General features: G+C 40.4%; 1 protein-coding gene across 5 annotated transcripts; it reads left to right on the top strand.

Moving 5' to 3' along the window:
- The first annotated feature begins 28 nt into the window (after positions 1 to 28).
- Cfap210 (cilia and flagella associated protein 210) lies at positions 29 to 27,730 on the top strand. 5 transcript variants are annotated; one of them, XR_010050850.1, is made up of 9 exons: positions 29 to 184; positions 9,812 to 10,038; positions 11,979 to 12,152; positions 12,259 to 12,452; positions 17,153 to 17,309; positions 17,870 to 18,009; positions 21,571 to 21,635; positions 23,187 to 23,351; positions 27,307 to 27,557. XR_010050850.1 is itself a non-coding variant. In XM_003478648.5 (9 exons), exons 1-9 carry the CDS (start codon positions 136 to 138, stop codon positions 27,646 to 27,648), a joined length of 1,641 nt encoding a protein of 546 aa, XP_003478696.2. In that variant the 5' UTR covers positions 29 to 135; the 3' UTR covers positions 27,649 to 27,730. The 5 variants fall into 5 exon arrangements, 3 of the variants coding, with proteins under 3 accessions (XP_003478696.2, XP_063115305.1, XP_063115306.1); XM_003478648.5 differs by having other exon boundaries at positions 21,571 to 21,763; positions 27,307 to 27,730; XR_010050851.1 differs by lacking the exon at positions 21,571 to 21,635.
- Positions 27,731 to 27,904: the final 174 nt, after the last annotated feature.

Raw genomic sequence — 27,904 nt, 5'->3', positions numbered from 1 at the left:
CTGGTTCCTCGGCGACCGCCTTCGTCACTTCCGGTGTCTGTTGCTAAGCAACCAGAAGGCCTAGAAAACACTGCAGGCTGGATTTTACTCACCGCTTATCTCCAGGTCTTGGCGCGCTGCGGGCAAGTAGCAGAGATGCTGGTGCGGTTTGGACGGCGCTCTGGACAGGCGAGAGAAAGCAAGGGTGCGTTAGAGTGGCCCATTCTGGCACGGGGGTTGTTTCTGGCACTCAGGGATGTGGTGAGAGGTGAGGGTGCCAAGCTAAGCCTTCAATTACTTTTTTGATATGAGCTCCACCGACTCGGAAAGCAACCTCAATTAGCGTGTTGGACTCAGGAACTTAGACCGTTTAGCCTTGTGTGAATGAGTGGAAGAGAGAAAGGGGACCCGTGGGTGGATAGAAGAAAGTTCACGTAAATAGAAATGGAGAAATCATAGAACTCTCCGCTTACTGGCCAGATTGCTCAGCCAGTTGCAGGCCCTGGAGTCGGGCTCCTGAGGAGTCCCTGGTCTCTTAGGCCTGATTATTTACTCAGTGAATTAGAATATGTTTAGGAAATACCAGCACCTACATAACTCTGCAGCGAAGGAAATGTCTCAGTTCCAGTTACCTCCAATTTTTTTTTTTTTTTGATAGGGTCTTGCTTTGTAGTTCATGCTGGTCTTGAACTTGTGGCGAGCCTCCTGCCTCAGCCTCCCGAGCGCTGGGATTACAGTTGTGTGCCACCGCACCCAGCCTTTCACTTCTCTTCACCCTAAAGTGAAGGCAAGGGAAAGGCTCTCCCTAAATCAGACGCTCTGGTAGATTGTAAATACTACTACTACTATTTAACATATCGCAATTCAGAGAATATTGTAAAATTATTTTTGCAATAAAAATAAGTGGGACTGCTAAAGAACTTTTTATTAATTCCAACTATAATAGTTTCTTAAGTCTGTCAGTTCCTGAGTATATTGTTGCCATGGTAACACCTAGAATCTTGGGAATGTGAAGTATTTTCATGTCTTTCCCTGAGCTTCTGTTAGCAATATCCCCCCTCCCGGTGCCAGTGCACGACACACACTTCTGCCAAGATTTTCTGTCCTAGTGAATGACTCAAAGCAGTGGAGCTCCCTGATTGTGAATCAGAACCTCTGGAAACCTTGAGCCAAAGTACCTTTCTCAGTTCAGCACTTTGGGTATTTCATAATAATGCAAAGCTGACAAACACCTTTGGAAAATCTCAGGTTTTTAAAATCTCAGTTATGAAGTTATTATTTCACTGACTCAGGTCTCACTGGATGTGTTTGTTAAAATGATGTGTAGCAACTGCTTTTTAAAAAAGTTGTAGTTATCTTTTGGTTTTTGGAGACAGAGGGTTATTGTATTCCAGGCTGATCTTGACTATGTAGACCAGGCTGGCCTCCAGATCATGGCGATCCTCGTGTCTCGGCTTCCCAAGTACTGGGATCACAGGTGTGTGCCACCATGCCTGGCAGTCCATGGCAGTTGTTAACATAGCTATCTGAGGCAGTGCTGTGATTTAAAACTAAGTCCTATGCAGTAGTGTTGGAAGGTGGGGCCTACAGAGAGGAACTGGGATCGGTGCCATCATCTTGAGCAGACTGCTTATGAAAAGGGAAGCTTGGCCCCCTTTTCTGTTTCCCTCTCTCTGCCTTTGCTCCATGTGCCTTTATCCTGGGTATCCTAGCTCCAAGAGCAGGGAGCCAATTTCTGATCATTATGAGGGGTCCAGTTTCAGGTCCTCTAATATAGCCAACGAAATGGACTAAGATGAGCACAGATAACAGCTGAGGGCAAACAGCAGCTGACACACGTACCAAGAATAGGTACCAAGAATACCTGTCTTTTTTGTTGTAATTGAAAAGTTGATCTTAGAGCTTATGTGGACATGGAGGGACCAGAATAGCTACAACAACAAATGATATAATCTGGATATAAATCTTAATGGCATTGGATTAGGCTACAGTTTCTCAAATATATCACCTGTTATAGTCAGGGCTTGTGCTGGGAAGGCCCGAAGGTCAGAGGTGAAAGCTAGAAAGTCCATGCCAGTGAGATGAAGGATCTGTACCAGCAGGCTGAGGGTTCTGCACTGGAGCCAGGAAGCAACACTCCAAATAAGGACCAGTGCTCCCCTGAAAAGTACCACAGCCATCCTCAGTAACAACAAGCTCCTCTGATGATGAGAACAGTAGAGTACATATCAGGAAGCAAGCGTGACAAGCTTCTGCAGATTAAACAGCACACATCCTCATCTCTGGAGCCGGGAAGTGATACTCAAAGTAAGAACTGGAGCCCCCCCAAAAGTGAACTGCAGCCACTCTCAGTGAAAAGGTTTCAGGCTCCTCTGATGATAATGGCCGAGTTTATTTCAGGGGAGCCAGCATGTCAAGCTCTTCCAGGAGAACCAATGGCTCCAAACAACACCACTTAGGAGAACTTAGAGTGCCACATTCTTCCTCTCCCTATCTCCTTTTATACAGCAACTTTCCTCAGGTGGGCCATCTATACTCAGAACCATGCTGATTTAATTCAGCTGGTGTTAAGTTGACCACCAGCTTTTAATCCTTAACATCACCAAAGGAACAGTCAACCCTAGTTTTGGCCTTTGCCCATGGAAGAACACTTTTAAGAAGGTGAAATGGACAACCTACAAAAAGAAAGAAAATATTACCAAATAGTACGTATGGTAAGGGTCATTTATCCAGGTTAGGAAAAAATCTTAGAGCTCAACAGTAAAAGGATAATTCATTTTAAAAATATACAAGTGATTGGAATTTATATTTCTCCAAATAAGTTATATAGATGACCAGTAAGCACATGAAAAGACACTCGATCCCATTATCCATTAGGGAAATGCAAATAAAAACCCCAGGGAGACATCATTTTACACTGAGTAGGATGGCTGGGGGAAAAGGGACAGTATTGGAACAATATTGGGGAGGATATAGAAAAACCGAAACATTCAGACTTCCGGGAGAACATGGTGGACAGATAACAGCAACTACCGGAGGCTCTCTGAAAGGCTCGGCTCAGAGGCCAGGAATGATGCGGACTAAGGAGACATGAACCGGTAGAGATATGCTCTGCTGACTCAGGAACGAACTGGGCTGAGAGAAACCAACTTAGAATACAGTCCTGGCGCTAAAATAGGAACAGAAAAGACTCGGTGTGGAGGCTCGACCCCGCGCCATTGGAAACCGCGATTTGGGTTTCCCGCCGCCCGGCGGCTGGCTGCCTCCACAGCGGCTCGGCAAGGAGAGACGTGCAGAAGCTCTGGGAACGGGAGTCTGAGAACGGAGTCGAAAACAGGACGGACAAAGAGGCGTACACGAAAACTGACTGGTGACGAGGTGAGTGAGAGAAACTGACCCCCTACCACAGTTTGACTCCAGCGGAGGACTTTCTGGGCTCGGGCAGTCCTGTAAGAGCAGGGCGCGGTGGCGACTCCAGCCACACATCCCCCTCTCGGACGGGATTGGTGAAAAGTGCCTGGCCTGCGTGACGCTGCTGGCGGACTCGGTAGACTGGCCTAAGCCAGATCCCAGAGCCTGACGGTGGCCCGGAGGAGCGACTGACTCCCGCGTAGGCTGCCTCCTCCGCAAATCCCTGGTGCGCAGCAGTGGGCGGGAACAACTAGCCAGCGCAATTTGATCAGGCTGTGGCTGACAGGCAGGGAAGCCGGGCCTCCTATGTAAGCTTGCATTTTATAAGGAACAGAAAATATGGGGAAGGGAAGCAACAAGAAAGGCTCCTCGGCCCCCAATTCTGAGAAACAGGCAATAGTGGACACCGCACCAATATACATTAAGCGCCATATAGAGAGCCTCATAGACCAATTCAGGAATGAAGTTATCAATGACCTGAAGCTAGAAGTATGCAGAATAGTTAGAGAAATGCTAAGCACCACCCAGGAAAAAACAGATGGTGGAATGGAAGAACAGAAAAAGAGGAGAGAATTGCTTGATGGAGAAAACAGAGAAAGCATTGAGTATGTGAAGCAGGTTCAAAGGGACTATCAAGAAATTAAGAAGTCTATCCAAGACTGGCATAACAGCTTGAAAGAAACTAAGGACAGACTATCTGAACTGGAGGGCAGACTTGTAATATGGGAGAATGAAATGAAAAACTTCTTAAAAATAACAAAGAAACAAACAGCAATAATACAAAGACAAGAAGATGATAAGAGGAGCCATAACTTAAGGATTAAGAACATAAAAGAAGAAGTAGGGACACAAACAAGTGAACTACAAAAGCTACTCACAGAAATAATCCAGGAGAATTTTCCTAATTTAGCAAAAGGTAAAGATACTCAGATGTATGAGGCATACAGGACCCCAGCTACCTACAACCCTAACAGAGAAACACCCAGGCATATAATAATAAAAATTCCAGAAATTCAATACAAGAACAGAATATTAAAAGCTGTAAGAGACAAGAAACAGACCACTTACAAGGGAACACCCATCAGAATTACAGCAGATTTCTCTGCACAAACCATCAAATCACGAAGAGCATGGGGGGAAATAATTCAAGCTTTGAAAGATAATAATCTCCAGCCAAGATTGATATATCCTGCACAACTGTCCCTGGAAATTGATGGAAAAACGAGGTGCTTCCAGGATAAAGAGGAACTGGGGGAATTTGCAACCACCAATTCAACCCTACAGAAAGTATTGCAGGATATTCTAAAGAAAGAAAAATACAAAGAACCCAGAAATAGTGGCGGGGAGGCCACAATGAATGGAGCAGAGAACAAAATGAAGAAGACAAACTGACAGCTACTGACAGAAAAAGAGCTCAACAGAAATGAGACAGAGAAGATTGGATGATAGGAACAGCTATTTTGGAGAAAATGACATCTTAATAGGTAATACTGATTTAGTACCATCTTGTTTTGAAGTCTCATCTAGCTTTTGTTCTTCTGTCTCCAATGGTCTAAACAGGTTGTATCTTATTGGATTTTATTATGTACAATAGTATAAGCAAAAACCTTTTAAAGACAAGGAGATTATACAGAAACCATTGTTCATTTTCTGTTAGTCGATTCTAAATACTCTATAATGCTGTCATTCTCTTAAATGGTTTTACATTGTTTTGATATATTTAATGCTACAGTATATGAAGTTGTACTCAAGGACTTCAAGGAAAGAGTCAATATGGTAACTACTTTTGGGTCGGAATTATCTGGTGGTGAAACACTATTCTGCTTAAATGGTTATATTTTGATCTGCCCTGTTTCGCTGTTATGCCCTCTTTTTTTCTCAATCTCCACTCCATTATTTACTTTTTCATTTTTATCCGTTTAATTAAAGGGAAAAAAATAGCAGGATATAATATAGTAACCCACTTTGACTTTCTATTATCTTGATTTGAAGCCCTGTATTACTCTCACCATCTTGTTTTTGACTGAGGTTCCTCTATTCTGTTTTACTGGATAGTATCAGGTTCAAAAGTTTAGGCATCAGCTGAGAAGATAATGAGATTCATTATAACGCCCATTCTCGTTGACTTTTATCTACTTTTGAAGACCTACAATGTCTCCAATGTTTTGGTTTTGTCGGTTTTGTTCTTTACTATTTTGTTCAATTGTATTACAACTAATGATATAGGCAATTCTATTAGAAATAGCGGGAGGCATTATGGTAACCAGTGTTGATCACCTTGTATTATGTTTTTATATTATCTATTATGTCCACCCTTTTGACTTGACCGATTCTGTTCTGTTATGTCACATTTGGTTTTACTCTCTTCCAAAAAAGCAATAAGAACCGTGGGAGCAATGAAACCCAAAATGTGTAATAGTCATTGTACATAAGAGAGGAAAAGAAAGTGCTCTAAACTATATAACTGCATGTATATTTAAGTGTATAAGATAGAAAATGATATCACAGAGTTTTATTGGATCATTGAACAGAACTGTTTGCAGTATCATTGTTGGAATGTCCACTCTACAAGCTTTAATTTTGTGACTTGAACAATTATTTCTAAGATGGCAATATGTAATCCATTAACTAGTGATTTCCTACTGCGCATTTTTTTCTTCTGTAAATCTGTATAACTTGTACCCCTTCACTATTTTTTTTCTTTTCTCCTTAAATAAAAAAAAAAAAAAACCGAAACATTCATATATTAGCAGGGATATAAAATGACCACTTTGAAAAACAACTTTACGTTTAAGTGTATAGGATTGACAACCATGTTACTAAGTTTTTGTTGGACAGTTGAACAGAACTGTTTGCATTCTTGCTGTTTGAATTCCCACTTTACATGTTCCATTTTTGTATCTTGAACAACTATTTGTAAAACGACAATATGTAAACATCAACTAGTGATTTCTTACTGTTTATTTTTTCTCTGAACGTATGTATTATTTCTACCTATTTTGTTTTGTTTAGTCTTTCATTAAATAAAATTTAAAAAAGAAAAGCAACTTTACTGTTTCTCAAAACGTCAAACATGGAGTTAAAATCCCAGTCCTAGGTATAGACCAAGGATAACTTAAAATATGTCCATACAAAATCCTGTACGTAAATGTTCATAGCACCATTATTCACTGATAGCTAAATGGTGGGGCCAATTCTAATGTTCACTAATAAATGGATCTATCAAATGTGCTGTATCCATACAATGCAATATTCATACACAAAAGGAATCAATTATTGGTACACACTACACCATGAAGAAGCCTTAAAAACATGACACATGGGAAAAAGCCAGATAGGAAAGGCCATATGTACTGAATGATTCTATGTATGTGAAATCCACAGAGACAGAAAGTAGGTGATTCCCAAGGCCTGTGGAAAGCGGATTGACAGGGAATGACTGCTAATGGGTTGATACAAATGGGAACTCAATGGTATTGATAGTTGCACAAATTTATGAAAAGTCAAAAAAGCACAGAATGATAACCTCTTTAGTGGTGAATGTGCATTATATCTTTAAAAAAGTTTTAGCTGGGTATGGTGGCATATGCTTGTAGTCCTAGCTACTAAGGTAGCTGACGCAGGAGGACTGCAAATTCAAAGGCAGCCTTCCAACTTAGCAGACACTGATTCAAAATAAAAAACAGGGGTAGAAATGTAGCTCAATGCTTCCTATGTTCAGTTCCCAATATCACGCGCACACAGTTTTGTAATCTATACAGAATAGGTCACTAATGCAGGGCTGGGTATGATGGTGCATACCTGGAATCCCAGCACTTGGGAGGCTGAGGCAGTCACTTTGAGTCTAGCCTGAGCTACATAGTGAGTTTAAGGCCAACCTGAATTACAGAATAAGACCCTGTCTCAAAAAGAAAAACCAAATAAACAAAATCACAGGTACATGGCTTCAGATACCTTTAGCTCACTTTCCACTCTTTTTTTCCATCTTTCTTCTGTCTCATCTTTCAATGCCCTGCCTTAATGTTTTTTTACAGTATTTACTGGCATTGTTCAAAACCCACTATGAGGTGGGGATGTAGGAAATAAGATTGGCCTCTGACAACTAAATTCTACATCCACCTAGCAGACTGAAGCATGGGTGTGAAATCACCTGGAGCTCTGATACCAACCAGGCCTTTCCTGGTCCTCAAGATTGTAGGGAGACAAGGCCTATCTGTAGTGGCTCAAAATAATTAGTACTTTTCCACTCTTTCTTTATGGTTACTCAGATCTATTCCTGCCTCTGTGGTGGTTCTCTTTGTTCTGTTCCTGCTTAGAGTCATGAAAAGGTCTACTTGCGTACAGTGTGTTATGAGTACAGTCACTGCACTGAAATTCAAGATGGCAAAGAGAAGGGTCCCATTGTGCTCACACAGCTTTCTGACATCCTGTTTTTTCCCTGCATTGCCAGCACCCACTTACCACTGCATCTTTTGCGGGGAGTAGCTTCTGCCAGTGTAGGCCATTTGCTCTACTACAGTGCTATTAATAATTTTGCAGTTCAGTTGAAAATGGTGCTTGTTCCCAGCATTCAGGAGGGCTGAGGCAAGAGGATCACTGGGAGTTCGAGGATAGCCTGAATTATGTAGTGAGACCCTGTCTCCCCCCCAAAAAAAATTATTTTCCTGTTAAAGAAACAGAAAAGTTAAAAAAAGATTGTCTAGATTTACATGGTTGGATATATAGTACATTAGGAAAATGTCCAGGTATTCTGACTCCGGTATGCTACATTACTTTTGGTATACCCGGCACACCTATCATTATTTAAAAGTCTTTCCTATTTTTGTGAATTTCCTTTCTTATTAGCGCTAATTCTTCAAGCCAAGAGGCAGAATTTATTTTTTTCAGCCTCCCTTGCAGCTAGGGTACAGGCATGGACTTAAGACTCAACAAATCAATAGTATATGTGCCAGAGTTATATTCTGAAAAGACCAGTAAAGAAACAAATGGCAGGCAGAATACATTTTCAGCAAATGCATAGTAATTTCAGAAACAAACAGCAGTGAACATTCAGGTATATGATACCTAGCAGGACAATTTATAAACTGGGCCCAGGTGAGTTGTTTACCCAATGTCATTTGCCGTGGGCCTTCACTGGACCTTCATGATGTGGTTTGTGTGAGGTTTAGGGTATGTATATCTTCCAAAGATGATTCTCTGGCTCTCTAGGAAACTCAACAGGGTACTTATATTCCTTAATGAAATCCTTTTTAGCTGAAATTCATGGAATGAGTTTAGTTGCTCAATTGATTGAAGGGATTGGAACATTTCTTCAAAGAGAACAGTTAATGAGTTACTCTGTGTCATTTAGGATGTTTTTGAGTTTGTATAACAGAATCCTCAACTCAAATCATGTTCAAAAATAAGGAAATTGCTGAGGATTTAGTTCAGTGACACAAGCACTTGCATGGCACTCGCAAGGTTGTGAGTTTGATCTCTGCCCCCACACACACAAAAAGAAAGACATCAAAATGTGTTGTGTCCTTGATACTAATTTCAAAAATAAGGAAATTGATTCAAATAACAGGTACCCCAGGCTTTGATTTGGGCTGATTTGCAACATAATGAGGTCATCGCTATCCTAGATCAGTGATGGGGAACCTTCTAGGAGTTTTCAACGGCACAAACACCTTGCTGTGGTGCGTGTGCCCTAGGGGTAAGGTCACCACCACCATCCTAGGTTCTTCCGCTGATTCTTCTTTGCTGTTCACACTATGATTCAGCCATAGCTGGTCCCTTCTGTGGTCATAGGATAGCCTCTATGCATCTTTCTTACTTTCTCATTTATATCCAGCTTGAGAATCTCTTGGGTGTCTCCTAGACAAATGTGGAACTTTTTAAAAATCACAAATAAACCTTTCATTCTCTTTCTTCGCGTAATAGAGAAATGATCATTGGCAAGGAGATACAGGAATCTGCAAATGAATTAGTCCCACCTCTCCAGACTATAGTCAGTTCACCAAGTTGCATTGCTGTTGATCAGTGGGGAAGAAATTGAATAGAGTCAATTACACAGTGTGTACACCCTCAAGATCACCCATTTACAAAGAAAGATGACCCATCTGTGAACTCTCACATGATTAAAAACTTATAGCAGCGTATTGAAATAATTATTGATATCAATTTAAAGATGAGGGCATGAAGAGAGAAGTTAAATGATGTGCTCCATTTTACATAGTAAGCAGATGACCAGAGACTCAAATCGATGTCTTGTGAATGCAAACCTTTATATTCTTTCCGCACTTCATCTCAGCTGTTTTTAAGACGAGTAAATTAAATATTTTAAACAATACTCAGGTGTCATGCCAATTTAGACATTTCTGAGGGAAAATATCTTACAGTCTTCTTGAAAGTCATTAATAAAAATTTATATTTTTTTTAGAAATGGGGAACCCTAAACACGGTGAAGTTTCCTACCCATCTCTTCTACCTAGCAAGGTGGACCTCCGGCAGGTCACCATAATTCCACACGATGAGTGGAAAAGGATTCAGGATAGCCTGGGTGGTTTGACAAGAGAAGCAGCAGCTCTTCGTGCAGAAAGAAAGGCAAAGCGAGAAATGCATCTCCGATCCCAAGAGGTGGTAAAACACTGGACTAACACATACGCGGTAAGCGTTAATCCTTTAGAAGTTCACATGGCACTGAAGAATTACTCTTGTTTCCCAACGCTTTACATTTTTATGAACAATTCTACGCATAAAATGTTATAAAACGCATTGAAACACATTTTGTTGGCTTTGTTTTAGGTGGCAGGAAGTGACATACAATAAGATTTTAAGGTGAACATTTTGATAAGTTTTGACATGTGTGTATACCCCAAACCCTCTTACAATGGAGATAATGGGTGATCACTCCAAAATTTCCTTGTGCCCTATTTTACTTTTTTCTACTCTTTCCTATCCCTGAGTCACAGCGGACCGACTTATTATTATTGTAGGTTTCATTTAGCACAATTAGTTTGAAATTCATCCTTGTTCTATCAATCATTCATTTTTATTGATAAGTAACATTCTGTTGTATTGTATGCTGCAGTTTATATATTTGGTCACTTGTTCATGGATTGGACTCCATCAAATGTTCACAGTTGGTTGCTTTCCTTTTTTTGGCTATTAAAAATAAAGCTACTGTGAACATTCACTTAGAAGTCTGTATGTGGACATGTGATCCCATTTTTCTTGGGTAAATGTCTTTTGCAGAGAATGGAATCCTTCTGCATTTATTTGTAAACCTAAATATTAAGGGCATATGTAAATTACAATCTAAAAAAAACTTTATTTAAAAAAACTTTGGCATATAAAAGTATAAGAGAGTTAATATATCCCCTCTGCTTTGTTTTTACATAAAAGTAGCACACTACACACAGCTCCATAGGTGTTGAAGAAGAATACATGAAGATGCATCTTGCCAGCAATAATATGTAGTTAAAACTGGGATATAGGCACAGATATTGACAAAATACAGTAGTCCAGATGACACACCCTAAAACAGCGATGGCAACCTGTGGTTTGTGTGCCACACAGGGTGTTTGTGCCGTTGAAAACTCTAAAAGGGTCGTTATGACTGGCCTAGAAACAAACCTGTGTTATACACAAAAACTCAGCATAAGACAGAAACATCACTGCACATTAGAAAGGAAAGGATGGGTGGAATTTGGTAACTGATAACTCTGATAATTGGCAGATGGCAAACACTGAATTCCATACCAATTGAAGAGAATACAGAAAATGAATTTTAGCTGAATTAAAGGCTCCAGTTTTAAAAGGCAAAACAACAAAATGTTAACATAAATTATAGACTCTTGGGTTATAAATCATACTCGTATAATGTAGTCATCACAAGTAACTTCTTTTTCAGACATAGAAAGTGTGGCCTCCAGAGGGGAAGAAAGACCTCACACTACACGAGACCTTCAGCAAGCTCCTCAGTGTCTAGAAAGCATGTAGAAATATGCTACTATTGGTTTTCCAAAGGAGCAAAATCAGTAAAAACTGTGTTATTTAACCAGGAAAGAACTTTGGAAATAAACATATAAACTCATATTGAAGGTTATCTTAGAGTGAGAGGAGATTGCAGATGGAAATTAGGTTTGGAGGGAGAAGTTCACAGTGTGTCTCTATAACATTTTTGGGTTTTGAAAAAAAGAAAAAAGAAAACACACACACACACACATATTTAGGGCTGGGGATTTAGCTCAGCGGCCTAAGTGCCTGCCTTGCAAGTGCGTGGTCGTGAGTTCAGTCCCTGGTACCGGTCATAACATTTTTGGGTTTTGAGCCAGGTAAAGAATACCTGAAGAATTCAGTTCCTAAAATTACCTCAAAATTGGAACTTCATATTTAGTAAATATGCCAATGCAGTAAAATTCATAATGACAGTTCCATTATCAGAATGCTAAACTTTAGTAAAATTAAATTGCAACATGCAAACAAAAGATTGCTTTTGGGCTGGGAGTACAGCCTAGTGGCAAAGCACTCACTTCGCATGCTTGAGGCCCTACCCTGGATCCCTAGCACTGCAAGATAAAAAAAACTGGCTTGTCTTTTTACAGGGGATGAAAGAACAGAAACTTAAAGCCAAAAAAAAGCGTGATGAAGAAATTGAAGCTGAAAGACAAATCCTTGACCTGGAAGAGGAAATACATAAACAAGGAGAAAGAAAAAAGGCCATTGAATATGCAAAGCAGTATCAGTTTTACCAGACAGAACGAGTGAAAAAGTTTCATGTACTATTTGGATTTTCTCCTAGTTTTATATATTCAACATGTGTAATTAATTACAATCTCTATATAAGTAGATTTTATTTTCTTAAATACTGCAATTTTTTTGTAGTCAGGACTGCTTCTCAGCAGAGTTATGAAAGAACGTGATGCCCAGATTGAATTCCATAAGAGCAAGATAAAACCAGATACCAAATGGGAAGAGCAATTGAAACTCAATATTGAAAAAGCTTTTAAAGAAGAGCGAGAAAAAGCAGAAAAACAGCACAGAGAAAGAATGGCTCTTGCCGAGGAGCATCTAAAACAGTACGTATACATAAACTACCTTCTTTGTATCTCCCTCAGTTTCTCATAATGGATGTAGCTGTACTTTCTAATTATGAAATAATTCATGCTAACATATTAATAGAAAGAGTATAAAGAAAGAGGTTAAAACTCACTAGCACAACTGGGGATTTAGCTCAGCAGCATAAGCTCCTGCCTGGCAGGCTTGAGGTCATGAGTTTGATCCCTGACACCAAAAAAAAAAAAAAAAAAAAAAAAAAAAGAATAAAGAATAAATTACTTATTAAAAAAAACTCACTAGCACACCCTCACACAGTCTATAAGAGTCTGACTGTGACTGACAACCTGCTGGGGACAGGGAAGTAAGGCACTACTGATGCCACAGTCGCCCAGGAAAGAGATTTGACTGAGAACCATAAAAATACACTTTGGGGGGCTGGCAATTTAGCTCAGCGGCATAAGCACCTGCCTTGCAAGTAGGTGGTCGTGAGTTCGATCGCTGGTACAGATAAAAAAAGAAAAAGAAAAAGACAAAAAAAAAATTAAAAAAAATACACTTTGGGAAGAAATGTAGCAAAATATCTATTGACACTGCAAAGCTCTCCATCCTTCTCTAGGTGGCTAGCCTTTCCCTCCAAAGAGACTGTTGCACCTCGCTGGAGAATGAATAAAATGCAACCTTTCCCTTAAATTCTCCATCTAGGGGTAGAGAAATGGAAAACATACATTGGAATGTGATGATAAATGTCTTGGAAATTATATGTGGAAAAATATGTGGAAACCTGTAGAAATACTGACAGCTGATCCCATCAGCTTCCCCCTGAAAGGGAAAATCATCATAGGATAGTTTGTACCACTTCCCCCTCCCCCTAAGTCAGATCATCTCAAAGAGAGGAGCAAGAGGGAGGCTCTTAGGTGACCTCCTGCAGTGTACAGATGTCAGGGCCAGCGTGGATCTGCCCCTAGGCCATTCCCTAGCCCCAGCTTCAGCACCCAGCAATCTCCAGGTCTGCATCTCAGTGTCTCACATGTAGCTCAAACTTAAATGTGCAGCACAGTTACTGTTTGCCCACCTTGCTGTGACTCCCCAGGGACACCATTCCCACCAGCTCTCCAAGCCAGAAACCTGGGGCTCCACCTCCACCCCTCATTTTCCTTTATCTACCCTATCAGACCATCAGGAATTCAGTTTTTCTCACTGAAATCTTGAGTTTATTGCTATCACCTTATCCAGGCCACTTTCATATATTCCATGGATTATTGCATCCACTTTTTTGTTTGTGTTTTTTTGTTTTGTAGTGCTAGAGATGCCTTGGCCTTTTAATTGGCCTCATGTTCTTCCTTATTCCCCAATTATGTTAGCTATTGATCAACTACACAAATACTATTAAATTAAAAATTGGGGGCTGGAGGTTTAGCTCAGCGGCATAAGCACCTGCCTTGGAAGCAGGTAGTCGTGAGTTCGATCCCCGGTACCGATAAAAACGAAAAAGCCAAAAAAAAAAAAAAAAATTAAAAATTGATCATATACTTCTACCTTCACCACTGGAGTGGCTTCTTGTTCATTTAAAATAAAATGGGTGGGCATGGTAGTGCACACCTGTAATCCCAGCACTTGGGAGGCTGAGGCAAGAGAATAGCCATGAGTTTGAGACCAACCTGGGCTACATAGTGAGTTCAAGGCCAGCCTGAACTACATAGTGAGACTGTGTCTCTAACAAACAAACAAAAAAATGAAGCTGGGTGTGGCGCCATAAGCCTGTATTCCTAGGGTTTGGGAGGCTGAGGCAGGAGGACCACCTTGAGTTTGAGACCAACCTATACTATATAGCAAGATCCTGTTTCTAAAGTAAAATAAATTAAAATAAAAGTAAAGTGGAAACTTGATCATGCCCTGTAGGCCCTGTGTGATCTGGCCTCAACTCTCAACTGCTTCTCCTTCCCCTGGCTTATTATCCCCCTGTCACCCAGTTCTTCTAGGACCTTGAGCAGTGCTAAGAACTTCCTTGCCACAGTGTTCCTAACATACTTTTTTCTCCATGCTGGAACTTTGTTTTCCTATTTGCTGTTTGTGGGCTTCTTCCTGTCTCTGAGAGGCCTTCCTTGACTTATGGTATAGCTCTGTTGATAGTGAGCAAAACCACTCAGTCATTATTTTTCTTAGCTTATTTTCCTGTAACACCGCAATTTGTAATTGTCTATTTCCTTGGTTTGCTATTGCCTGTATCCCTCACTAGAGAGAGAGCCTTTTGAATGCAGAAACTATTCTTCAGTGGCTCATGAAAAACCACCCACAGGCTTTATGTGAGCAAAAGGCTGGACTTATTTTGTCTGGGTGCAGACAGGCTGAGATCATGAATGATTTCAGCAGCTGGCCGGAGGAGAGGTTAAGTTTTTGTTGGGTTTTGGGGATGGGTTTATAATCCCAAGGAATCCAGGTGGAATGTTTGAGGTCAAAGTTCCCAAGATGGTCAGTGCAGGTGTGTAGATCCTACTGGACTTCCCGGCACCAAGGAAATTATATGTCCTGTCCTCAATTTTCTTTATGGCCATCTGTTCTGTTTGCTGAGGGCAGCATGGTCCTTTGGTGGTTTCCTGTTGTTTGCCAAGGTGGCATGTTTGCTGGGAGGGTTTCTTCAGGTCAGGCCTGACAGGAACTGTGTCTGCTTTCATCATTCTAGTAAAAAGTCCGTCAATAGTTATCAGATAATTGAATATGTGGTCCAAGGATTATAGAAGAGCTAAATGTGATTCTTAGGTCTCTGGCATGGGAAACTGAAGAGATGGTCTTTTCACCAAAATAAGAAAAAGAGACCAAAAAGCTCATTTTAGAAGAGGAAGACAGTGCATCTGCCTTTAGACATAGTGAGTGGAAAGAACCCATGGAACAACCAGGTAGCCTCGCCTAGTATGCTAGCTCTGAGGAATCAAGCCCCAGAGCTTCCTGACATCTTCAGCTCTGACAGGAGAGCTTGTTGGTACAAATCGCCCAGTGCATCAGGGAGTGAAGGGACCAAGCAGTTATGTGTGATTACTGATGTCTTCTCCTGGCATAGGAGTTGGAAATAAAGATGTGAATGTTATGTATTTCTTCCTTGAACCAGAGGATCTGAAATTGCCTGCAACATGTTAACTTTGCAGTAAGACAAATTACCCAGTAAAGTAAAAGCCTTTATTGAGAGGAAATTAAGATTTTAATTATTTGAAGTTTTATGCATATTAGCAATAGTATCTTTTCGTTGACACTAAGCTATTTTTATAATTTTTCCTTTTTAAAAAAAATTTGTGTGTGTGTGTGTGGTTCTGGGGATTGAACCCAGGGCCTTTGCACTGAGCTACAGCCTCAGACCTTTTTATTTTTATTTTTGAAAGAGGGTCTTTCTAAGTCACTCAGTTGGCCAGGTGGGGCTTGAACTTGCAGTCATCTTCTGTCAGCCCCCAGAGTGCTGGGATTACAGCTGTGTGCCATCATCCCTAGCAAGGGTTTTTATTTTTTTTATTTTTTATTTTTTTGTACTAGGGATTGAATTTATGACTTTGCACTACCAGGCAAGCACTTGAGCCACTGAGCTAAATCCCCAGCCCAATGTTTTTTATTTTACCCATGCAACAGAATAGGTAAGATTTTTTTGCTAAAATAAGGAAAGATACAGTGGATGCATAGACATGAGTTAGTTCTGGTTTTACTAAGAAATGTTAAATTTGTATATTTTTTCTATCTTGTTTTCTCGTAAAGTAGTAATTTTAAAACTTCAAAAACTTATTTTCACAAAACTGGATGTCTCTTTTTAGAAAATAACTTAAATTTTGATTGCATACTTGTGAATTTATTATAATATTGATAGGTATAAAATATTAGTGTTAACAAAGGAAATAAGCTGAACACATTTTTTATTAGAGCAGAATATATTTATTGAGGGAAAGAAAGCTTCTGTCTGGGAGAGAAACAGAAGGGGCACTGAGTGGGTTGCCAAAACTTGCTTTTTTAACGACAATCACAAACCTGGTTACCCTGACTAGAGGTAACTCTCCTGTCTGGGATTTACCGGCTCACTTAAATGTAGTATTTTACTGCAAGGGGAAGGGAATTCCCTCTCCCTGAAGCTGAGTTTGCTAAGGTCCTTGATTTGGCCTGTGCCTACCTGTGGAGGAGGGGACAAATTGGAAAGCTGAGGGCGCGGCAGGGAGCCGCCTGCCCGCTGCGCCTGGCTGGTGGGATGTGGGGTTCCTTCGGTGCAGGTGGAAGCGCTGGGGGGCAGCCAGCGGAGGGGCTGGAGCCCGCGGGCGCGGGGCTCCCGGGCGTGCGTGGAGAGGAGCCTGCGTCTGGAGGCTCCCGCTGGGGGGCAGCAGCGAGGCCGGCCGGACCCTTGCTGCTCTCCTTCCCTCCCCCGGGGCCTCCGAGAGCCCTGCCTGGTGCCACCCCCGAGGACCACTAGAGACGAGGCCACCATTCTCCCTCCGCCTCATTCTCGAGAAAGGGAACTTGCAGAGCTCATTTCGGTGATGAATGAAACAAATCTGAAAGCGGGTAAAGCGCTAATGATTCTCGATGTATTGGGATTTATTCTAGTCACTGCTGTTTAACGTCAGTTCTTTTCCCCAGAAAAAACCACAAATTCTTCCTTAAGTTTCAGACCATCCCAGGGTGAATCTAGGTATTTCTGTAAAGCAGAACCTGTCTGTCGGACTCCTTCTCAGTGAGTCTTCTGTTTTCACTTTAGAATAAAGGAGCATGAAGAGTTAAAAGAAAGGATGAAAAAACTTGAAGAAAAAGATGCCGAAGAGATAAAGCGACAGAATTTGCTGTATGAAATAGAAATGAGAAAAAAACTAAAAAAGAAAAAAGAAGAGATAGATGAAAAAAGGAAGCTGTTTTTTGTAAGTTTAAAATACAAGAGTTCAAAAAAGTGTATAAAGTCGGGTTTAACTTTTAATACATTAAAAAAAAACAACAACACAGTGGAGCAGACCACACGTGTCCACGCACTTGCGCTGCCGAGGGGTGGGCGCTGCTTGCCCGGTTGTGCGCGCTCCATGCGTGCACTCACGCGGGGAGGAAGACGAGGAGTTTTCTTTCCAAATGAGTTTCTTTGACTTCGAAATGAGAGTGGTGAGAGTTATGTTTGCTATCTGTTGAGCTATTAATACCTCTTTAGTAAATGGTAATATTTTATGGCTGTTGCAATTTATTTACATTTTTTCTTTAAAATTAGTGTTTATTCTTAAATCATCCATCCAGAGTAAGAACATCCAACTCCAAAACCATTCCAAAAAGAATAGATCATCTGATCATTTCAGTGGCATAAATTTCCCAAAAAGGAATAACTGGGTCAGAAGCTATGATCTTGGACAGGCTCTTGTTAAATACTGATATGTCGAAAGATATTTTTATTTGTCAGTATTAGGATTATAGGGTAATGTATATTTATTTCCCGAAGGACCATATGCATGATAAAAAGATCATCAAAGCTGTTGAACAGCAGCAGCAAGAGGAAGAAAATGAAAAGATTCGAATATTTGTCACAGCAAAAAAGCGTCTGGCACAAATGAGGAGAAAAAAAGAAGCTGAAACATACAGGTAGGACTTTTAATTAATTTGCATAATTAATAAAGTGCTGAGACTGGGCGTAGTGGTACACCCCTGTAATCTGTAATCCCAGCATTTGGGAGGCTAAGGCAGGAGACTCACTGCTAGTTTGGCGCCAGTTGCCTCAAAATACAAAACAAGGGGCTGGGGATTTAGCTCAGCGGCATAAGCACCTGCCTTGCAAGCAGGTGGTATCCCCTGTACTGATAAAAAGGAAAAAGACAAAAAAAAAAAAAAAAAAAGACAAAACACCTGCTGAGATTATTTTCTAATAAAACAGAATGTATAAGAGTGTGTTTAGGAACAGAGATCTCAGGGCCAGATGTGGTGGTGTGTGCCTACAATTCCAGCATTTGGAAGGCTGAGACAGGAGGATTGCTGTGAGTTTAAGGCCAGCCTGGATTTACAAAGTGAATTCAAGGCCAGCCTGAAGTTTGTTCCACTGAAATGATCAGATATGTGATTTATTTATTTATTGTCTTTTTCCTTTTTATCGGTACCAGGGATCGAACTCACGACTGCCTGCTTGCTAAATCCCCAGCCCCCAGACATGTGATTTAAGTTTTAGGTATTTTGTACTTCATTTCAATTTAATTATGATAAAAAAAGAGAAAACCCTACTAAAGGTTCAGTAATACACAATGGTTAAATAATTCATAATCTCAACACCCTGGAAAAATACAAATAAATCAACCAGGTGTGGTAGCACACTTCTATAATCCCAACATTCGAGAGGCTGAGGCAGGAGGATTATTGTGAGTTTGATACCTCCCTGGGCTACAAATTGAGCCCAAGGCCAGCCTGAACTGCATAAAGAGACCCTGTCTCAAACAAAACAAAAACAAAAAAGCCCAACACACACACAAACCCAAATAATCAGTAAATAGGGGAAAGCATAGACTATAAAAATATATGCTCCAATTTTATAAATGCAATAAGTACAAGTTTATCATATATGTATGATTGGAAGAGACGTGTTGAATGTTAACAGTTCTCTTGGGGTAGGAGACAATGAGTGATTTTTATTTTTATTTTATTTTAATTTTTTGTCTTTTTTGAGACAAGGTTTTGCTATGCAGTTCAGGCTGGCTTTGAACTCACTCATCGTGAGAATCTGACCCAAGACAAAACAACCAAACAAACCAACAAAAAACCCGAAGAATAATGTGGTCTGGCAGTGCTCAGCAGGGTGCCCTGTTTGGGGCCAGGGCCTGCGGGTGCTGTGAGCAGGGAGGGCGGGCAGCTCGAGCACGGCGCTGGGCGCACAGGGGGCGGCTGGCTAAAAAAGGAAGGCGGCCTAGTGCCAAGGGAACTCCACACTGAAAGGCCAAAGGAGAAAAAGGAAAATGAAGCTTCCAGCGATTGGAGCAAGGCCAGAAGCAGCGGAACGCGAGTGAGAAGGGGCGGGGCGGGGCGGGGCCGCGGGAGGAGCCTGGCTGCGTGCAGGGCGGTCACCTAGGGCCTCGCCCTGCGCCTCGGGGGCCCTGTGTCCCGTTCCCAGCCCTGCAGAGAAAGACTGCATAGAAAGAAGAAAGGCAAAGAAGATGCAGGGGTTAGCTAAGGTTTTATAAATGAAGTGCCCCACTAACCGGAGGTCTTCGCTGCCGCAGCGAGCGGGGTGGGATGGTAAGGAAGGGTACGGAGGCCACAGCGTCACAGAACGTTTCCCTCCTGCTTTTCTCCCCTGCCGCGTCCTCTCCCGGTGGCCCCTGGGGCTCTGCACCTGTCCCTCTCTGAACTCATCTCTCACTGTGTGCTGCTTCTTCCTCTTCTCATCTGCCTTGGGCTTCTGCATGGCTCTGGGAAATGCTCATCTCCAAAGAATGTGTATCTGGCACCATTAACTCTTAGGAATAAGTTTTTTTTTTTTTAAATTTTGTTTTAATTTTGTTTGTTTTGTTGTGAGACAGGGTCTTGCTCTGTAATTTAGGCTGGCATGGAACCCACAGTGATCCTCATGCCTCAGCCTACCAAGTGCTGGGGTTACAGGTGTGTACCACCACACCTGGCTAACTCTTTTAAATGTTTGCTCAAATGTTAATTTTCTTGGAAGCTTAACATCACATCCTTTATAGAATCATGGCATGGTGAGGATCTGAGTTCAATCTCCAGAACCATAAAAGTCAATCAACAAGTAACATTGTTGAGATTAATGATCAAACAAAAAGAAAAAAATGCTGTACTTTCTGTATCAGCTTTCTGTCCTCATAAACAAATGCTTGAGATTGTAAACTCAAAAGAGAAGAGTTTTATTTTGGTCTAAGCTTTGGATGTGTCATTTCGTAGTCAGTTGGCTCTGTTGCTTGGGGAGGGGTCTGGGCAGCATAGCATGGTGGGAGCACCAGACAGGATAGCAAGGATACCAGAGAGAGGAAGGGTCCTTCAAGGCCACAGCCCTAGGGACCTGACCTCCTCCCAGAAGCCCAGACTGCAAAGTTCTGCTGCCCCCATCGCACCCTCTCCCCAGTCACTGATCACTAAGGGCCTTCAGTGTTTGGCAGTAGCAGTATTTTGTTTATGGCCATCCTCCCAAGCAATAATGAAAGCTCCGTGGGCACAGAGTTTTAATGTTTTGTTCAACTGTTACATCCAGTTGAACTGCAGTAGCGTCTGGTATGTTGTAAGCAAAAGTTATAAAACAGTGTTTTTCAAATCCTAACTGAAACTGCACCTTTCCCACAAGGCTTTCTTGCTTTCCCTCCTGTGTGTCACTTTCTGGCATTCCCACAGAGTGTATCACTCCTTTTTTACACAGTTCTTTGCATAAATGTCTTTTTTCCACTTCATAATTCACCTGGGGCATGCATTGACCTCTTTTGATCATTTCTCACACACAGCTTTGCAAATTCATTCAGTAAGTTAGCGATTTGTCATAACTAAAATATTTTGTCCAGTTGGCTTCCCAGTTCCTTTAACAAAATACTTCTATTGTTTATGATGTAGCAGTCACACACTTGGCTCTGGAGGATAAAGAGATCTATCTGGTCCCTGGCCTTGGGAGTCTCCCAGTGGAAAGGGAAAGAGACAATAAACAGATCAAATCAACAAAGTGCTATGATTAAATTCCAGACAGGCTAGGATGAGAGGACTTAGATGTTTTTTTTCAGTGCTGGAGTTGAAGCTGGGGCCTCAAAAATACAAGACAAGCAGACTACCAGTTAGCTACATCTCTAAACCTTGATCTTGATAACTTTCATTAGTTATTTCCTAGGTTTTATTTAAAGAAAAGTCTTTTGTGGCTTAATCCTCCAGTGTTAAAACAGATAGTCCAATAACATTGTAAAATTTTTTCAGTGTGGAGAATTTTAACACCTTTTTTCCTATACTTTCATAATTATATGATATATAGCATATTACTCTCTTTGGATTTTTAGCATATGTTACTTTATAGCTATAATAGTACTTTCTCTACAAGCAATCAATGCATAAAGGGAACAATGCCTTTTTTTAGTTTTATAGAAGATAATATATCTCGGCTCCCTAATTAAATTACATTGGCCCCATTACAGATCTGTTCATGGGGATTTAACAAATATGGTTACTTTGTTATAGGTTAATGGAAGAACGAAGAGAAAAAATAAACAATTTCCTGAGTGAACTAATGAAAGAGAAACTTGGTAATGAAGATTTGATCTTTGCTAAAGATATTGCAGAAATAGAAGCTGAATGGGAGAAAAAAGAAAAAGAAAAGTCTGAAAAAACAAAAGCAGATTTAAAAGCAATTGCAGAACATAGAGCCATTATGGTAAACAATGAAATGATGATAAATTTAAGACTTTACCACTGTGGTTTCTACCCACTCTGTCTCTTTGACCCAAAATGTAACAAAATGTGCAAAACGAAGAATGAATTGTCTTCCTATAACCCTGAAATCTGATGGTGATTAACTTTCTAACAGAAGATGACATGACAATTGGTTACAAATGAGATATTTTGTAAATGCAAATACTCCTCTTTCAGAACCATCTTAATATACAAATAATATTCTTTATTTAATATGCTCTTTATAGTTTTTTTGGTGGTACTGGTGACTAAGCCCAGACTCTTGTGTACACTGGGCAAGCACTGTGTCTCCGAGCTCCGTGCTCTGCCCTTTCTGAGACTTGGTCTCCCTCAGCTTTCCAGGCTTGCCTTGGACTTACTGCCCTTCTGCCTCAGCCTCCGGAGTAGCTAGGACTGTGGACATAGGCCATCTGGCCTGACTCAGCCTACTTTTCTGAGACAGGGTTTTTCTTCTTTTGTTTTGTTTTTGTCTCTTTCCTTTGTATCGGTACCGGGGATCGAACTCACGACTACCTGCTTGCAAGGCAGGCGCTTATGCCACTGAGCTAAATCCCCAGCCCCCCTTTTTTTTTCACCCCCACCCCCTACTCAGCCTACTTTTCATACAAATGTTTTAAAGACTAACCAAGTAAAAATAACCAAGTAACATTTGTGTTTCTTTTTTTTTTTTTTTCTGGTACCAAGGATCAAACTCACAACCTGGTGCTTGCCAGGCAGGCGCTTATGCTGCTGAGCTAAATCCCCAGCCCCACATTTGTCTTTCTTAACCTTTTTTAAAATTTCCCCTACATGACCCTTAAATTTTTACCTATAAATATCTTCCTATGTTGAAAGGCTTTTCCCCCCCTACATTTTCTTTCTTTTGCAATACTGGGGCTGAACCCAGAGCTTTGCATGTGCTATGAAAGTGCTCTACCATTGAGCCACATCCCTGGCCCTTTTACATTTTTATTTTGAGACAGGCTAAATTGCCCATGTTGGCTTCAAACTTGCCATCTTCCTGCATCAACCTCCCCAGTACAGAGACTGTAGGGTTCTGCCACCAACTCCAGCTTGAATTTTTTTTTAAATCAGAAGAGACCTGTCTAGATCACCCTAATATTAGGTTTGTGTTGGGTATTTCCTGCTAATTCAAGAAAGAGAGTAAGTTGTGGAATCAATCTAGATGCTTACAACTTTCTGCTCCTGCATTGCTCCTGGCTTTCTGTCCTTTTCAGTCAGAACTAGTTTTAATTTCCCCTGGCTTCAACTCCAGCACTAAAAGAAAAAAATTAATGAAATTTTCTGATAATACCCTGCCTGGAATTCATTCATAGCACTTTGTTGACTTGATCTGTTTATTGCTAAAACTAGTTTTCATTTTCCCTTTGCTTTTAAACATCTAGATGGAAAAAAAAGAGGAAGAAGAAAGACAAAGGAAAATAGAATCTAAACAGCAACTGCTGGCTATCATAAAAGCAGATCAAATTTTCAGGGAGCAGGAAAAGGAGAAAAACCGCAAAGCTGATATAGAACGCCAAGGAGTTCAAGATGCCCATATTCAGCAAATGGTAATAATCCTAAATGTTTACTGTTACTGCGGTGGTAAATGTGGAACACAGAATTTGTGCTGGTTTTCTGTCTCCCAGGCAGTTTCTTTTGTTGGGTAAGAACAAATGGTCATTTTGTTTATGATACTACACAGTATGTGAAAAATGTGAATTTAATGTCTGCATGGAGGTTCCCATATGAGGCTTTTCTTTTACACAATGTTTATTCTTTAGTTTCTATTGTGCTTTAGTAAATATTACAGAAAATGCAAATACTTGTGATAGGCTATTACCACCATCGTCTTGGTTTTACTATTTCCCACTATTGTTGCATCTTAGCCATGTTGATTGAGACCTCAGGGGTTTCAGGTTGGAGGGGATTGGAGGGGGTGATAGATAGTAGAGGAGCCAGCATCCAGTCATTTCTAAAAGCTGTTTTCCAAAATGGCAATGCCATTTTCCATTCCTATCAGCACAAGGTGCTTTGTAGCCTTATCAGTGCTTGCTATTGACACCCTGTAACCTCAGCTTTTCTAATGTAGGATATGTTTTCCTTTGCATTTCTTTTTTTTTTTTTTGTCTTTTTCATTTTTATCGGTACCAAGGATCGAACTCACGACCGCCTGCTTGCAAGGCAGGTGCTTATGCCGCTGAGCTAAATCTCCAGCCCCTCCTTTGCATTTCTTGATGACTAAAGATGATTAATTTCTTTTTCATGTCCTGGTTAGCATTTGTATGACTTCTTTCACAAAATGACTGTTTAAACCTATTGCCAACTATTTAACTGGGCTATTTTCTTACTGATGAGTTTTTAAAACTTGAATTTTTATTTTGTTAAAAGTATACACAACATAAATGTAGCATTTTTTTGAGACAGATTCTTGTTATGTAGGTTGGGATGTCCTTGAACAGATTATGTAGCCCAGACTGGCCTTGAACTCATGGCAGTCCTCCTGCCTTGGCCTCCTCATTGCTGCGATTTATCAGCAAGTGCCCTCTTACCCATTTTTAGGTACAGAGCTTAGGAGCATTAAGACAGTTACACTATCACCACTATTTATGTCTGGAATTTATTCATCACCTTATATTAAAACTCTTCCCATTACATTGTAACTTCCCTTTGCCTCCCTCCCTCTAGACCTAGTAACCAATTTTATTTTCTGGCTCTACTAATTTAATTTTTGGGTAAAATAATACATTTGTTCGTGTCTGGCTTATCTCACTCTGCAGAATGTCCACATGGCTCATCCATATGGTGGAATGTATCAGTTTCATTCTTTTTTTTTTTGAAACAAGGTCTTGCTATACAGTTCAGGCTGGCCTCAAACTCATATCCTTCTTGCCTCAGCTTTCAAAGTGCTAGGATTATAGACCTACACCAGCATGCCCAAACATTCCATTCCTTTTGATAGCTGAATATTACTCTGTTGTACGTACATATACATCACATTTTGTTTATCCATCTAACCATCGATGCCCTTTGGGATTATTTTGACTGCTATGAACAATGCTTCTGTGAACAGTGACATACGGATACCTATTTGAGTCTCTGCTCAGTCTTTGAGCTTCTGAGAACAGAGTGGAATCACTGAATCTGATGTTAGTTCTGTGTTTGATTTGTGAAAGAACCCACCATAGTCTTTTTTCACAGTAGCTGCACCATTTTACAAAAATTCCCACTGGCAATGCACAAGGGTTCCATTTCCTCCCAACAGCTCTTAAAAGTGGTATCTCAAAAAAAAAAAAAAAGTGCTATCTCATTTCTCATTTCATTTTAAATTGGAATGTGAAGCGTCTTGTCATGTTCCAACTGCATATATGGCATATTTTGCCAATACGAATGTCCTTCTTTTGGCGGTAACATCTGTCACATCTTAAGTAAATTTTCTGTAAGTTATCTTTCTACCATTAGATTCTACTCAAAATGAAACTACAAGATGGGGGTATCTGCTGGGCATGGCAACACACTTCTGTAATCACCACACTGGGAAGCTGACATAGGATTGTTGCAAGTTCAAGGCCAGCCTGAACTATACAGTGAGACCTTGTCTCAAAGAAAAAAAAAGGGGGGGGGGGCGGGAAAGGACTGGGGATGTAGCTTACTGGTATAGTACTTGCCCAGCCTTTGTGCAAGGCCTTAGGTACCCAGCACTGCAAGAGAGCACGGGGGCGTGGTGGTGGTGTTAGGCAAGCCCTAGGCAGGTTCTTGTACCATACTAACCCCAGGGCACTGGGTGCAGTGATCATGGCTGTAATGCCAGCAGTCTGGAGGCCAAGGCGAGGAGGATGGCTATTCAAGGCTAGCCTGGGCCACATGGCAAGACCTTGTCTAAACAAAACAAAACTCAGCTTTAACAGCATTTTTGAGCCTTTGGAAGTGGTCCTTTTGTGTATTTTCTTTGGAGAAATGTTTGCTCTAGTCCTTGTTTTTGAGTTGGGATGCTTTTGTTGTTGAGACTTGGTTCTTTTATATTCTGAATATTAATCCCTTACCAGAAGTATGGTTTACAAATGTTTCCCATTCCATGGGGCGCCTTTTACTCTTCTTATAGTATCCTGGGTGCACAAAAAAGGTTATGTTCATAAATTTTTTTCCTTTTGTTGTCTTATGCTTTTTTTTTTTTTTTTGTCTTCTTCATTTTTATCGGTACCAGGATTTGAACTCACGACCGCACACTTGCAGGGAAGGTGCTTATGCCGCTGAGCTAAATCCCCAGCCCGTCTTTTGGTTTTGATGTCATATCTGAGATATTTTGAGAGCTGATGTCATGAAGTATTGGACATACATGTCCTATGTATTTTGTTCTGAGGCTTTTATTTATAGTTTTAGCTCTTACGTTTTATGTCTTTGAGCCATTTTAATTTTAAATTTATGATCTTTTGGATAAAAGTTTTGCCTTATGCTTTTGCATATGGGTATCCAGATTTCTCAGTTGGACTGTTTTCCTTGTTGAACCAATTCAGCAATTAGCATATATTCCTTACTTGAATTGTAAAAGGAAAAAATTGATGTTTCACATTTATGTGGTTGCTTTATTCTCCCATAAATTTCAATTCATTGATGGTATCAGTTTAGACTGTTTTGTACTGGAGTTTTAGATTTTTAAAAATATTTTCATGGGGCCTGGGGGTATAACTCAGCAGTGGTACCTGCCTGGTTTCAAAAAAAAAAAAAACTTCATGAATATAAGTATGTTCATATATAGATGAACTTATTTTTGCAGATTCAAGGTTTTTTTGTTTTTCGTTTGTTTTTTAAGTCAGGGTCTTGTAATGTAGTTCAGGTTGATTTTGAACTCACCACATTGCCCAGGTTGGCTCGAACTCACGGTGCTACTCGTCTCAGCCTCCTGAGTGCTGGGATTACAGGGGTGCACCACCACACCCGGCATTATTTCTCAAAATGCTATAGAGAAGACAAAATGAGTTGCTGACCACATTTCCACATTAAAGGCATTAAAAACAATTCATGCAGTGCAAATTAATATAAACATTACAAGGCAAAAATGTTATAAAATATTGGTAAGTTGGCTTTTGGCAGCCAGTTTATTCCACTAAATTTCTGATCAATTTACTCATTTTCTGTACTTCAAATTCTTGAAACACAGGACATAATTAGCTTAACTACAAGTTACAAATTTAATTACAAATATTCACTGATAATTTACCCTTACATGGCTGGAGATACTGGACTGACATGAGACAGTGCAGCTGAGTAGATGTGCCTTTTAAATGGCCAAAAGTGCCTATCTCCTCATTGCTAAAACAGGATTCTGAACTTAGTTACCTGATTTTTATCTAAATTTCCTGCTTTTATTTCATTATCTCACTTGATGACGATATCTCACATAAGGCTAGTCTGTAGTCACACTTTCAGAATACTATTCTAGAACCATGGGAGTTTCTGAAATAAATCCTAACATATCATATAGTTATAAAATCCAACACTAAACTGTTTCCTTTCTTTCCCAAATAGGCCAAAAATAAATATAATGCACAACAAGCAAAAGAAGCAGAATTACAGTATTGCAGACATACTGAAACTCTTGCAACTGAAAAGGAGAAAGAATTTCAGAATTATGCCAGAGAAGTGATTGAACTTGAATCTGAATCAACAAGTAAATATATTTACCCTCTTGTAAAAGCTGTACAGGAAGGACCTGGAGGTGGCCGTGGACCAGCTTTTGTGGACAGAGGTGGATTAAAACCAAGCTATCAAGCAAATGATTTTACTGGAGTCCAGCTCCCTTTTTATAATTCTCATGGATCAAAATATAATTTACAAAAGTCTAAGGGAAGGCTAGGTTTTACATGGTAGAAAATTTTAAATATTGAGAAGACTAAGTTGTAGCAAATATGAGCTACAAATATAGTTAATAAAGCTGCTTTTCATCTCAGTATATTTATGCCCGATTTGCTTCTTCACACTTTTTCCACTGAGATAAAACCCATGAACTGATTCAGTTTTCTTTAAATACTTGAGATAAAACATTATTAAAAGTGTGCATTCATTGGCATTAAATATTCACATTTTGCAGCTATGCCTATGCATTGCTCCAAATGGAACCATGCAC

The sequence above is a fragment of the Cavia porcellus genome, unplaced genomic scaffold, assembly GCF_034190915.1.
Source record: "Cavia porcellus strain 051 isolate PalLab524CR breed Dunkin Hartley unplaced genomic scaffold, mCavPor4.1 scaffold_12, whole genome shotgun sequence".
Taxonomy (NCBI): Eukaryota; Metazoa; Chordata; class Mammalia; order Rodentia; family Caviidae; genus Cavia; species Cavia porcellus.
The sequence above is the reverse complement of the archived record's forward strand: the minus strand, read 5'-3'. Positions and strand labels throughout refer to the sequence as shown.